The 12,022-nt window shown below is 49.0% G+C and overlaps 1 protein-coding gene across 3 annotated transcripts in view; it reads left to right on the top strand.

Annotated features, from left to right (window-relative positions):
- Positions 1–548: 548 nt before the first annotated feature.
- The window catches only part of PDPR (pyruvate dehydrogenase phosphatase regulatory subunit), a 38,718-nt gene continuing 27,244 nt past the window's right edge, over positions 549–12,022 (top strand). For 2 of the 3 annotated variants that reach the window (XM_060000155.1, XM_060000154.1), the window contains exons 1-3: positions 549–653; positions 8,497–8,784; positions 9,955–10,088. In XM_060000155.1, coding sequence (XP_059856138.1) covers positions 8,561–8,784; positions 9,955–10,088 — 358 coding nt within the window. In that variant the 5' untranslated portion in view covers positions 549–653; positions 8,497–8,560. Of the gene's footprint in view, positions 654–8,496; positions 8,785–9,954; positions 10,097–12,022 lie in introns of those variants that run through there. The other variant, XM_060000156.2, reaches the window with a different exon arrangement.

Raw genomic sequence — 12,022 nt, 5'->3', positions numbered from 1 at the left:
TGCCTCCGAGGTCTGGCCGGGCCAGCAGACAGGATTTCCCATCTGCTCTGATAGCTATTCGCCCAAGAAGACCCGGGCGACTTACAAAAAACGAAGCGGTTGTCCAAGAATCTTCTTTACGCCCTGGACTAGAGTGTCTTTGGGCAGCGGACGACGTGGGACAAGACCTGGGGAACGCGCCTCAAGGGAAGAAAGAACCCCCGCTCTCTCCCCACACTGCAGCGGGGTTGCCACCACCTCGGCCGGCAGGACTGCACCTGCATAAATAGCAGGCTCCGAGGCTAGAGTCCTAAAGCGAGCCTCAAAGGGCAGTCCCACAGGTCGCCGCCATCTTGGCGGAGGCGGCCCCCATTTAGGGGACGGGCCTCCAGAGACCCAAACAAGCCCCACGTGTCAGGGGCGGAGCCCTACCACCTAACGTCACGGTGCGCGTGCGCGAGTGAGGTCACGTGCCGGCGTACCCTTGCTAGGCACCGTAAAGCGCGGAAGGTCGCCGTATCAAGCTTCGCCGGAACTTTTTCCTCCCTCCTGTCCCGCCCCCTTCCCAAGCCGTGTACCACCTTCCGGCTCCCGGGAACCCCGGCAAGGGTTGTGGCTGCTGCCCCGCTTCAGCCGGAGTGTTGCTGAGCGCGGAGCCCGAGGGCGCCCGTGAGGTAAGGAGAAGCTGCGGAGCCGCTCTGGCGTCCCCGTCCGCGCGGACCGTGGCGGCCCGGGACCCCCAGCGCCCCCCCGCTTTCCTCTGTGGTCTCGGTCAGGGGGCTTCCGGCGTCCCTCGTTTCCCGTCGGTTCTGCCTGGCCCTCGGAAGGCGCTTCCCGGCGCCGGGACTCCGCCCGCCGGGGCCGACAGCGCGTCGCCCGGTCTCCCTCAGCCTCTCTGCGGCGGTGGCGTCTCGCGGACCCGTGCCCGGCTGCCCGGGGCCAGCGCACCGGCTCTGGCAGGCGCCCGCAGCCGAGCCCGGATGCCCAGGGCGGCCGGGGTAACCTCGCTCCTGAGGCCCGCCTCGGGCAGGCAGCCCCCACCCCCACGCCCCAGCGTGGGTCGGGCTTGCCCAGCTGGGTCGTCTCTGCAGGCGTAATTGTTTTCCCGCGTGGCAACGTGCGGTCCGCTTGTGCTTAACTAACTAGTAGAAGTGCTGCAGAGTCAGCGGTGAGGTTAGGTGGAAACGTCCAGGCCGGGGCGGTGAGCTCTCTTCCCAACGTTTGACCCTTTGGGCCTGATGTGTATGACACCGAGATTGGATTCAGGCATCTTCACGTGCGTTTCGCCCGTGCTGGGGGGCGGCGAGGTAGCCGGGCTGAAGGGGACACGTTCCTAGGGCTAGAGATTTGTGTTAAGTTCTCAAACTTGGCTGATCACCTGGTGCACTTGTTGAAAAATATAGCACCCTGGACCGCAGGATCAGAATCTCCAGAGAGGGAGCCTGTGTGTGTGTGTGTGAGTGTGTTTTAAAATGTGTCCCAGGTGGCTCTCATTTGGAGGCAGGTGTGGGAAATGTTGTGTTAATCCGTCTCTTCTCACCCAGTCTCCCTTGTGACCAGCAGCCAATTTGTACAAGGTGTTGTGACCATGCAGAGGAACAGCTCAGAAGGAGTTGGAGCTGTCCTCTTGCTCTTGTTGGTGTAAGCAGATCTGAGCATAACCAGCGTCAGTATTGAGATTGTTTAGCAGGAATTCTTCTCCTTAGCAGAAATTAAACACGTAATTTACTTTCAACCAGGTGTGTGTTTTACTTTGTTGTCTTTGACATCTTCCGTTTCTTCTCTACTGGCTTTATCTCCTTTGCTCTCAAGTTTTATTTTGCTTTAGCTGCCAAACCTACTGGAATAGACTGTGATGCCTTCTGTACCTTCACTGTTTGCATCCACTGTAAGTCCTTCTTTTTTTGTCCTCACCACTTCACTGACTCTTGAAGGTCATGGTGAGCACAAGGTCAAAAATCCTTTTCTTGGTTCTTATCACCCTGGCCTTTTAGTATTATTTCTTCCATCTTGAAACTCATCTGTTGTTATGTTTTTGGGGTTTTTTTATTATTTATTTTTGGCTGTGTTGGGTCTTCATTGCTGCGCGTGGGCTTTCTCTAGTTGTGGTGAGCGGGGGCTAGTCTTCGTTGCGGTGCGTAGACTTCCGTAGTTCTGGCTCACAGGCCCTAGAGCACAGGCTCAGTAGTTGTGGCATACGGGCTTAGCTGCTCTGCGGCATGTGGGATCTTCCCGGACCGGGGCTCGAACCTGTGTCCTCTGCATTGGCAGGTGGATTCTTAACCACTGCGCCACCAGGGAAGTCCCTGTTGTTACGTTTTTTAATGCTACCTTTGCAATTCCTTTTTTCTATTTGGGGAAGTGCCTTGTGGTTCTGGCCTCTCAGCTACCCTGTTTTAATCATCTAATCCTAACTTACAGGTAGCAAGAAGTAATGATTCAATGGCAGACTCTAATGCTGAACTGGCGGGCTTTGAATTGAGGCTCTGCCACTCACCAGTATTGTAGGATCTTGGATCAGTCACTTCACGTCTCTGTGCCTCCTTTACCTCAAGTGTAGAATAAAAATTGTAACATCTTCTAGATTTGTGAGGGTTAAATTAGTTGTATACATAAAGCAGTGCCTGGCACATCATAACTACCTATAAGAATATAACCTTTTTTAAAAAATTATATCAGGTTATTTAGAGATCTCCTCACATCTGGGGGCTAGCCTTGAGATATGAGTCATCACTGAATTTTTTCCCCATCTCCTTTGTTCACTGTTCTCATTTAATTGTCAGGTTGTATTTCCAGGGTGCCTACTGTGACAACCCTGATCAAGTTATAAGTGGTCCCTGCTCTCAGAGAGCTCCATTATCCCAAGGGGCTAAACGCTACCACTTTCCAAGTGCTTCTGAGGTGCCACTTGCCATGTTCTTCCTGCATTTCTGCTTTAGTCTTGCAGCAGCCACGTGAGGTAGGTATTCCTAGCCCATGTAACAGACGAGCAGCCTGAACCACAGAGATTGAACAACCTGCTCAAAGTCATACAGCTAATGAGTGGTGGGGGAGATTATCAGACCCAGATCTGTCTGCTTCTGAAGTCTGCTTCCTCCTCACGCAGCTTGCTGTTTTGCTTCCCTGATTGGCAGACAGACCGTTACAGAGTGTGGTTGGCTCTGAGCTGGGGCTTGTGCAGGGTGTTCGGGGAAATACAGAACAGTTACCTGAGTGTTGGGGGGAGAGTGGGAACAAATAAGATGTCAGACAGGCTGAGAGCTGCAGGGATTATCTTTATTTGGGGGGAGGGGTGGCAGGAACTATGCCACTGAGAAGGAACAGTCTGCACAAATCCCAGAGGTGGAAGAGAAAGTTCATGCCTGACACGTGTGAGGAATTAAAGTAGTTTAGGTTTGATGCTAGTGTGAGAGGAGAGAGAGAGAAGAGAAATTAGATCAGAGATAAGAAGTGAGCAGGGTCTTGCACTTCCTATTAAGGAATTTGACTTTTTCTGAGGGCGCCAGATAGTCATTGAAGGGTTTGAGCAGGGGCACGAAATAGGATCTTCATTTCAGAGATGTGCTCAGGCCTCTGTGTGAAGGCTGTGGGGCGTGGGGAGAATGGTGTGCAGATTAGAGGCGGGAAGCCCAGTTGGGAACCTTTTGCAGTAAACAGAGAGGATGGCGGGCTGTGCTCAGTTCAGGGCAGTGGAGATGGAGAGTAGACCCACTGGAGGGAGATTTACGATGTAGGGTTGTTGGTTAGGCCTTGATGATTGACTGGAGAGAGGAGATGAGAGCAAGGGAGGAATGTGGGATGACACCCAGGATTCTAGTGTATGGTGTTCCTGGGGGACACAGGAAGTGGAGCAGAGTTGGAGATCAGGGAAGATGGCTTTACCTTTTGGATGTGCTCAGTTTGACCTGTGGGAGTCCAAGTGGAGGTGGCCCTTCTTCCACTAGACGTGCGGGTCTAAGGCTCAGGAGTGCTATGGGTTAGGCCATCAGTCATGGCAGGAAAGGGAATCACCCTGAACAGTGGTGGATGGGGAAGCGAAGCTGGCCTCAGGGAACCCTGGGGGACGTCAACACAGAGGGAAGGGCAGAGGAGAGAGGCCAGTGATCGGGGCAGAAGGTGCCACAGAAAACAAGGAAAAAGTGTGGATAGGAGGGAGTGCCCAGAAAGTGCCCTTGGAAAGGAGCAACATTTGCGTTCCTGGTAAGAGGAGTGCAGTGGCCTGGTGGGGCAGAAGCCCGACCACTTTTGGTTCAGAAGAGAGTAGGACGGGAAATAAAAAAGACAGGTTGTGAAATACATGTTAAGAAATTTTTGCTTAAAATGTCCACTGGCCGACTGTGCCATCACCAAGGTAATAAAGAAGGACTTAAGGCAAAGGTGGTGGCAAACAAGTGGACGTCAGGGCAGCTCATTGCTGCAAAAATAACATTCTGGGAAAATATAATTGACACTGGTACTGGTGATCTTTGAGTGGAGGGAAATCTTAACTTCCTCCTGTTTTTCTTTTTTTTTAGATAAATTTTATTTATTTTTATTTTTGGCTACATTGGGTCTTTGTTGCTGTGCGCGGGCTTTCTCTAGTTGAGGCAAGTAGGAGCTCCTCTTTGTTGCAGTGCGCGGGCTTCTCATTGCAGTGCCTTCTCGTTGTGGAGCATGGGCTCTAGGCACATGGGCTTTAGTAGTTGCAGCACGTGGGCTCAGTAGTTGTGACTTGTGGCCTCTAGAGCGCAGGTTCAGTAGTTGTGCATGGACTTAGTTGCTCTGCTGCATGTGGGATCTTCCCGGACCAGGGCTCGAACCCGTGTCCCCTGCATTGGCAGGCAGATTCTTAACCACTGCACCACCAGAGAAGCCCTTTACCTCTGTTTTTGATTTTTTGCAGACCATCATTTTATAACTTAGAATTTTTAAAATTGCTAATTGAAGAGTGTTTTGGAGCTTTGTTTTATTTCTTAAATCCCCTGGGCAGGGAGAGGGGGTACTTAAGCACATCTAAATGCTGAGGAGAAGGAGGTAAATGTGAAGGTATGTGAAAGAGGGAGGACAGCTGATGGAGCTCGGTTCAGGGGAAGGGGGCAGGAAGGGGGATCCAGGCCACTGTAAGGGATTAACTTCTGACCCTGTGAAGGAAGGCAGAGATGGTTTGCTCATGCAGGGAGGTTTACAGGTGGGGTTTTGGGGAACAAGATGAGACAGGTTATCTCCTTTGATGAAGGAAGAGAGGAGGTGGTGTTAAAGGTTGGGAGAAGAGCCATGTTATGGGTTCAGAACCCGGATGTAGAGAGAGCTGTGCCTGTGGCTTAATAGGAAGTAGCCCGGAGCCAAGTAGGGGTGCCTGCTAACTTAAGGCACAAAGGAACAGGGTCTTTCCCAAGTGTGACTGAGTGGTAATGGCTCAGAAGCAAGGAGGATGCCGACTGTGCCTCTTGATGGTGAGGTCAGTGGAACAGGGCTGGCTGTGTGACAGTGACAGTTCCCTCAGGAGAGCTGCATTTCCATTAAGACAGAGGGTGGAGAGAACATTCGTGAAGGGGTGGGTGCGTCACTTTGGTAAGGGTGTTCTAGAGCGCCCATAGAGGTTTTAGGGAGGAAAACAGATGGTTTGGAACTGGGGAGAGAAATTGGTCATGTGGAGATGAGCTTACAGCAAGACTAGCTGTGTGGAGAAGCTTCCATCTTGAGACAGAGTTTGACAGGGACATGAGGCGTGGTGGGACCTCAAGGTGGCCAGAAAAGTTAGTCCCTAGTTGGTTGGGATTTCTCTTGGGATGCAGTCTGTGCCTGCCCTCGTCACAGATCTGAGAGTCCTCTGACAGGTGGGTGTTGATACGTGGCCTTAGGTGATTCAGGCTGATGGTGGAGCGTGCTGGGTCCTGAGGCTGCTGGTGGACGTGCTGTTGGTGACTTGCTAGCCACCCTCATGTCTGCTTGTCACCCCCACTCTGGTCTTCAGACCTCGTCTTCCTGTACGTCTGTGACGGCATAGTCTGCGAACAGGTCTTTCTTCAGTTTCTTGAAACTTGAACAGTCCCCTGTTTTGCTGTTAGATTAATTTTGTTAAAAGCCTGCCTTTGTCATATTCAGCCTGTGGTACTGGACCAAGTATCAGAGGCTTCCATGGTCTGGCTTCACCGTACTTCAGTTTCTGCTGTTACCCAGCGTTCATAGAAGCTGCGGCCTCTGAGCCACGTCCTTCGCTGTCATCCACCAGTGGGTTCTTGGACTCTTTAATCAGTAGAAATTGAGGCAAGGCTTTATCGGGACTCGAGGGAGCAAAAGCAAGCGGCAGGTTCCCTTGCTCACTCCCCCGGGGTGGGGGCAGATCGGTGGGTGGGGCCGGGGGTGGCTGGGGTGGTGTGCCCACCCCCGTGGTGGTGCTGTGCGCGGGGGTCATGCCAGGAGCCTGCTTTTGCTTCTGGCACCTCAGAAATGGCAGGTGGGTTTTGGCCTCTTTGTATCTTTGTTCTCTTTGCCCCCATTGCCCTGCATGCAGTTATTCTTAGTCCCTTACTGTTTCTCTGTTTTGTTGCTCCAGGAGATGTTTGTCTTGGTGCAGGCACTGCAACAAAGGGTCCCAGGTCCCAGCCTGTCTCACAGGCAGTTAGGGCCAGGCTTGTTCTGCAGCTTGATGGTGTGTGCTTCCCGTCTCTGTCCCAACCTTGCCCCTCCCAGGCTCAGCTTAGGTCTTACGCTGTACACGATCCTCATCCCCGTGGACCTGGCCTCCACGCTTTTCCTTGTCTAACGTAGGATATTTATTGTCTTGTAGAAATGTCTTGGTTACAGCCTGTGACTGGTGTGTAAGTGATCAGCCTGACGGGACTCATCATCCTCTGCTCTCAGCAGCGCACACCTGGTACCTTCAACTCCCCCCATCGCTGTGGAAGCGTGAGGCCAGCTGTCCTTCCCTGCAGCTTTGAATCCCGTCTCTCTCTCTCCTTCTCCTGGGCCTCATCCTTTGTTCTTGCCTCTCCTTTCTCTGCCGTCTCTTTCCTTTTTACTGGCTCATCCCCCAAGCAGTGAAACATGCTTAATAGCTCCCGGCCCTAAACACAGACCGCCTTGCTCGGCTCTGAGTTCCTCTGCTCCCCTCAGAGCACGGGGTAGCGGTTGCCTCACTCCCTCATCTCGCTTACTCTTTAGTTTGCTCTAGTCTCTGTTCTATCCCTGCCATTCCCCAGAGAATGTTCTTTTTGAGGACACCTGGGGCTCTGTGCTGTCACATCTGGTGGACACGTGGCCGTCTTGCTCCCCCCTCAGCACCCTCTGTAGTTACCACTTCTTCACACACGTTCCTCTGTTGGCTTCTGTGCCCTCTGCCTGGTTTTCTTTCTTCCTCACTGGCCACTCCTTCTCTATCTCTTCAGCCACTTTTCTTTTTCAGGACGCTCTGTGCATCTACAGCCTTCAGTCCTGTTTGTAGTCCTTTCCTTCTCTTCCTTGTGTGTAAATGCCGGGAGCCTTGGGGGTCTTGTTCCTCCAGATGCTAGGGCTTCAAATATTGTACATATGCTAATGACTCCCGGACCACACCCCCAGGTTTCAGGCTTGGGAACCCAGCTGCTGCTCCCTGTTTTCACGTGCTGCCTGCTGGGTCTCTGGCTGTTGACATCTAAGACTGGGACCTTTCACTGTTCACACTCATGCACACCCTCACAGCCTCCCTCCCTATGTCTGATCCATCTCACATAGTCCGTGGCCCCAGTTGCTTACCCCACAAACTTAGCCATCATCCTTATTTCTCCGTTTTTCCCGTTTTAACATCCAGTTTGTTGGCAAGTAAGTTCTGTGTTTTCTACTTCCCAAACAATCCAGTCATTTCTCTGACTCTGCTGCCACCATCCTCGTCTGAGCCACTATGGTGTCCCCCCTGGAGAACTGCCATAGCTTCCTGACTCACCCCTGCTTTCCCTGTCCTTCTGGGAGCCTTCCATGGAGCCAGCCTGATCTTGGAAAAACAGGCCAGATTATGTCATTCCCCTGCTTTAGTGTTTTCCTTTGCATGTAGAATAGATCCCACTCCTCGTGGTGGCATCCAAGAGCTGTGTACGATTGGTCTCTGCCACCTCCAGCTCGATCTCAGGTCACCTCCTCTCCCTCACGTGCTGTGGACACACTGGCCTCTTTTCTGTGCTTGGACTCCTCAAGCTCTCTCACTTCAGGGCCTTTGCACATGCTGGTTCTTCTGTCCGAATACTCTCACGTAGCGGGTTCTTTTTCATCCATCAGGTCTTTTCAAATGTCACCTTTCTGACCATGATATTTTGGTGTGCCCCTAGTGACTCCGTCGTACTAGCTTTGTTACTTGTTTTATTTGTATATTGGCTGCTTGTCTCTCTGTCTCAAATGTAAGTTGTGTAAAGGCAGGGACCTCCTCATTTGTCTTCATTGCTGTATCTATACCTAGCAATGTGTCTGGAACTCAGTGAGTCCTCAGACATTTGCTGAATGTACAATTATTGTTCTGTGTTTCAACACTTTCTCGTTAATCTTATGCTCTTGGTTTTCTCTGTCTAGTTTGAATTCTTGGGATCCGCTTCTTGCTGAGTGAGAGCACGTCTCCCAGTTGCTGACAGACGTGATGCTTTACCAGTTGCTATCGGTGGTCCGAAGACCAAGAAGCAGCCGAGGATGGCAGAAGTGGTCCTCAGCCAGAAGCGGTGCGTCAGCTGCCAAAGCGCATTCTGTGGCCCTGCCTGCCCAGGCACAGGTGGTCATCTGTGGTGGTGGAATCATGGGCACATCTGTGGCCTATCATCTCTCCAAGATGGGGTGGAAGGATATCGTCCTTTTGGAGCAGGGCAGGTAGGGATCAAGCTGGACATGGCTTGGGGCTGTGCTGCACTGATTATATGGGCTTCCCTCATCCCTCTCATTTCAGTAATACTGACTCAGCAATAGCTAATGTAAGTGTCACTAAGTAGCATAAGTAGAATTACAGAAAAGTGAAATCTTTGGTACTTTGTTTTGCGATGCCTAATACTCCTGTTTTCTGGTTTTCAGAGAGATGGCAGATTGGGACATAACAAGTAGCTAAAAGATGTGTTTATTTCCGGTTCAAAGCACATCTTATCATCTTGCTCTCTTTGTTGTAATAATACAGCAATAAATCCTGCGACTCAGGTGCTTCCTCTTTGAGCCAAAATGAAATTGGCTACATTATTTCTTATTTCTGTTCCTTTTCAGTTGATTAACTTACTTTAGAACAGTTTAGATTTATAGAACAATTGGAACAATAGTGCAGAGTTACCATATACCTTGCATCCAGGTTTACCTACTATTAACATCTTATATTAGGATTAATGTTTCAATTAATGACGCAATTGTGATACATTATTTTAAACTAACATTGCTGCTTTATTCGAATTTATTCACTTTTCACCTAGTGTCCTTTTTCTGTTCCATGCTGTTTATGTTGTTGCCTACCGCAAATTGGACAACATTTTAAAAATTTAAAGTGTGGTTATTTCTGAATAGGTGATACATTTACATAGTTCAAACTTGAAAATGTGTAAAAGAGTGTACAGGGGAAAGTCTCCTGCTCGCTGACCTCTAGCTACAAGTTTCCCTCACTGGAAGCCAGTTAAGTTCCTTAGGTACCATTTCAGATACTCTTCTCCATGTATAATCAGATATGTATTGGTAGGTATGTATGTGGGTATATGCATATTCATTTATTTTTTTTCCCTTTTTCATACGAGTAGTAGCGTACCTTAAACAGTGTTCGTCACCTGGCTTTTTTCATTAGGGTTGTTCCATTAGGATTGGTGCATAAAAGTGTTCATTTATTTTTTATGGCCGTAAAGTATTCTGTTGTATAGGTGAACTCCAAAATTTTAAATCATTCTCAGGTTGATGGACATTGCGGTTGTTTCCATCTTTGGATGTTACAACAGTGGTATAATGAGGAACCTTGAACTTCTTGTATTCACCGATATATGCGTCTACCTAATAGCATTTGCATCTATCCTGCAGGCTGGCTGCTGGCTCTACGAGGTTCTGTGCTGGCATCCTAAGCACCGCCAGGCACTTGACCATTGAGCAAAAGATGGCAGACTACTCAAACAAACTCTACCATCAGTTAGAGCAAGAAACAGGGATCCATACAGGTAAGCAGGTAATCTAGACTCTTTTACTCAGTACTGTATTTGGTCCTATACCAAGTCAGCTTGTGATTTGGTAATTCAGACTTGAGTTTTAATACAGGTTTTGCCACTTGTCAGGGTATGACCTTGGGCAAGTCACTTAGCTTGTTGAGCTAGCTTCACTTTCCTTATCTGTAAATCGAGGGCCTTCAGTCAGTATCCTAGCTCCTTTTCAGATTCTATAATTCTTATAGAGTGGAAGTTTTCCTGGGCCGTTTCCTATATATTTCACTCATTGAAGTCTAGTAAGTGGCAACACTTGGCTCCTGAATGAAGAGGAGGAGAAACAACTCAACTTTAGGTGCTTGGTAGTTCAATCATAGTTTGACCCACTGCACTTCAAAAAATTGATATTAAGGATATTTCTACCTAGAAAGCATAAACATGTATTTCTCCTTACCTGTGTAATCAAGGGGGTAAGGACACAGAATTGTAAGTTAAATAATACTGGAGTAAGTAGGAACTGTCCCAAGAAGAGGGAGACAAAGCCACGCTATGGTCCCATGTGGTAACAAGGTAGAAAGAAAGTCCAGCGCTTTGTTATAAGGTGATGGATTAGCTAGAAGCCCAGAGTCAAACCCAGTCTCGTGGCTGATGAAGCAGTTTGGTGACCACAGTATAATCATGAGAGGGTAGTGAGGCCCCGTGATGAAATTCAGGACAATGCCTATATGAGGCAGACCTTGCATAATTCAGATCACAGATACTTCAAGATTAATACGGACAAAAAATGGTAGCTTTTCTTTTTGCCAACCGAAGTGTAACCTTACTTGTAAATTGTAACTTAAGACTGATTTTCTAATAACTTGAATATGATAGACATGGACCTAACTGTATTTCAGTCCTTTTTGGTTGGATTTAATTTAATGACAACAAGGTACTTGAATCAGATACTAACCAGTATTTGAGTCAGAAGAGGGTCCACATAATGAGCCCAGAAATGGAACTGCTGAGTCCTGGTCCTTTGGTTCAGTTACTCGTGATTTGTTGAGCCTTGCATGGCTCAGCTGGTTAGATTCCAGAGGAATCAGGGCTGCAGGCTTCTGTAAGGTAAGTTAGTCTAGCTTTTGTTTGAGGTCACTGGCTGGAATCCTTTATTGGGCCTGATCTCTCTTTGATGTCTGTGGGGCAGTGAGGAAGTCAGGCAACAGAGAGTAAGGGCATCCCCCTCAGTCTGTCACCCCCATTGTAGTTCACCAGTGATGCAGTGAAAGATGATGTAGGGACTTCCCTGCTGGAGAATTCTGTTGTCCAGCAGAATATACAGGTGTGCATTCCAATGACTGCTGTCATTCAGTGGACTGCTTTGAGATATTAAATAGGTGACATGTGTACAACATACATTTGATGATAACATATAATAAGCTAATCCTCTGAAAATAGTTCATTCATGTGAGGTGTATGTTAACTGCTTTCTACTCTGAATTACTGGGTCACTCCAAGGGTCCTCATTACGCAGATACTAGTTTCTGCAGTGCTTCTTTTGCACGTGATGTAATTTTTGTCAAGTGATTGAACATGATAATCTAAAAGTTTTAATAATCTTTGAAAGTATTCCACATATTATTTGATCTTATAATAAGGAAGGATCATTCTTTTTTTTTAAATTTATTTTACTTATTTATTTTTGGCTTCATTGGGTCTTCATTGCTGCGCGTGGGCTTTCTCTAGTTGCAGCAAGCAGGGGCTACTCTTCGTCGCAGTGCACGGGCTTCTCATTATGGTGGCTTCTCTTGTTGCAGAGCACGGGCTCTAGGTGCGCGGGCTTCAGTAGTTGTGGCATGGGGGCTCAGTAGTTGTGGCTCGCAGGCTCTAGAGCACAGGCTCGGTAGTTGTGGCACACGGGCTTAGTTGCTCCGTGGCATGTGGGATCTTCCCAGACCAGGGCTTGAACCCAT

Source organism: Delphinus delphis, chromosome 20 (assembly GCF_949987515.2).
Source record: "Delphinus delphis chromosome 20, mDelDel1.2, whole genome shotgun sequence".
Classification (NCBI taxonomy): Eukaryota; Metazoa; Chordata; class Mammalia; order Artiodactyla; family Delphinidae; genus Delphinus; species Delphinus delphis.
The sequence above is the reverse complement of the archived record's forward strand: the minus strand, read 5'-3'. Positions and strand labels throughout refer to the sequence as shown.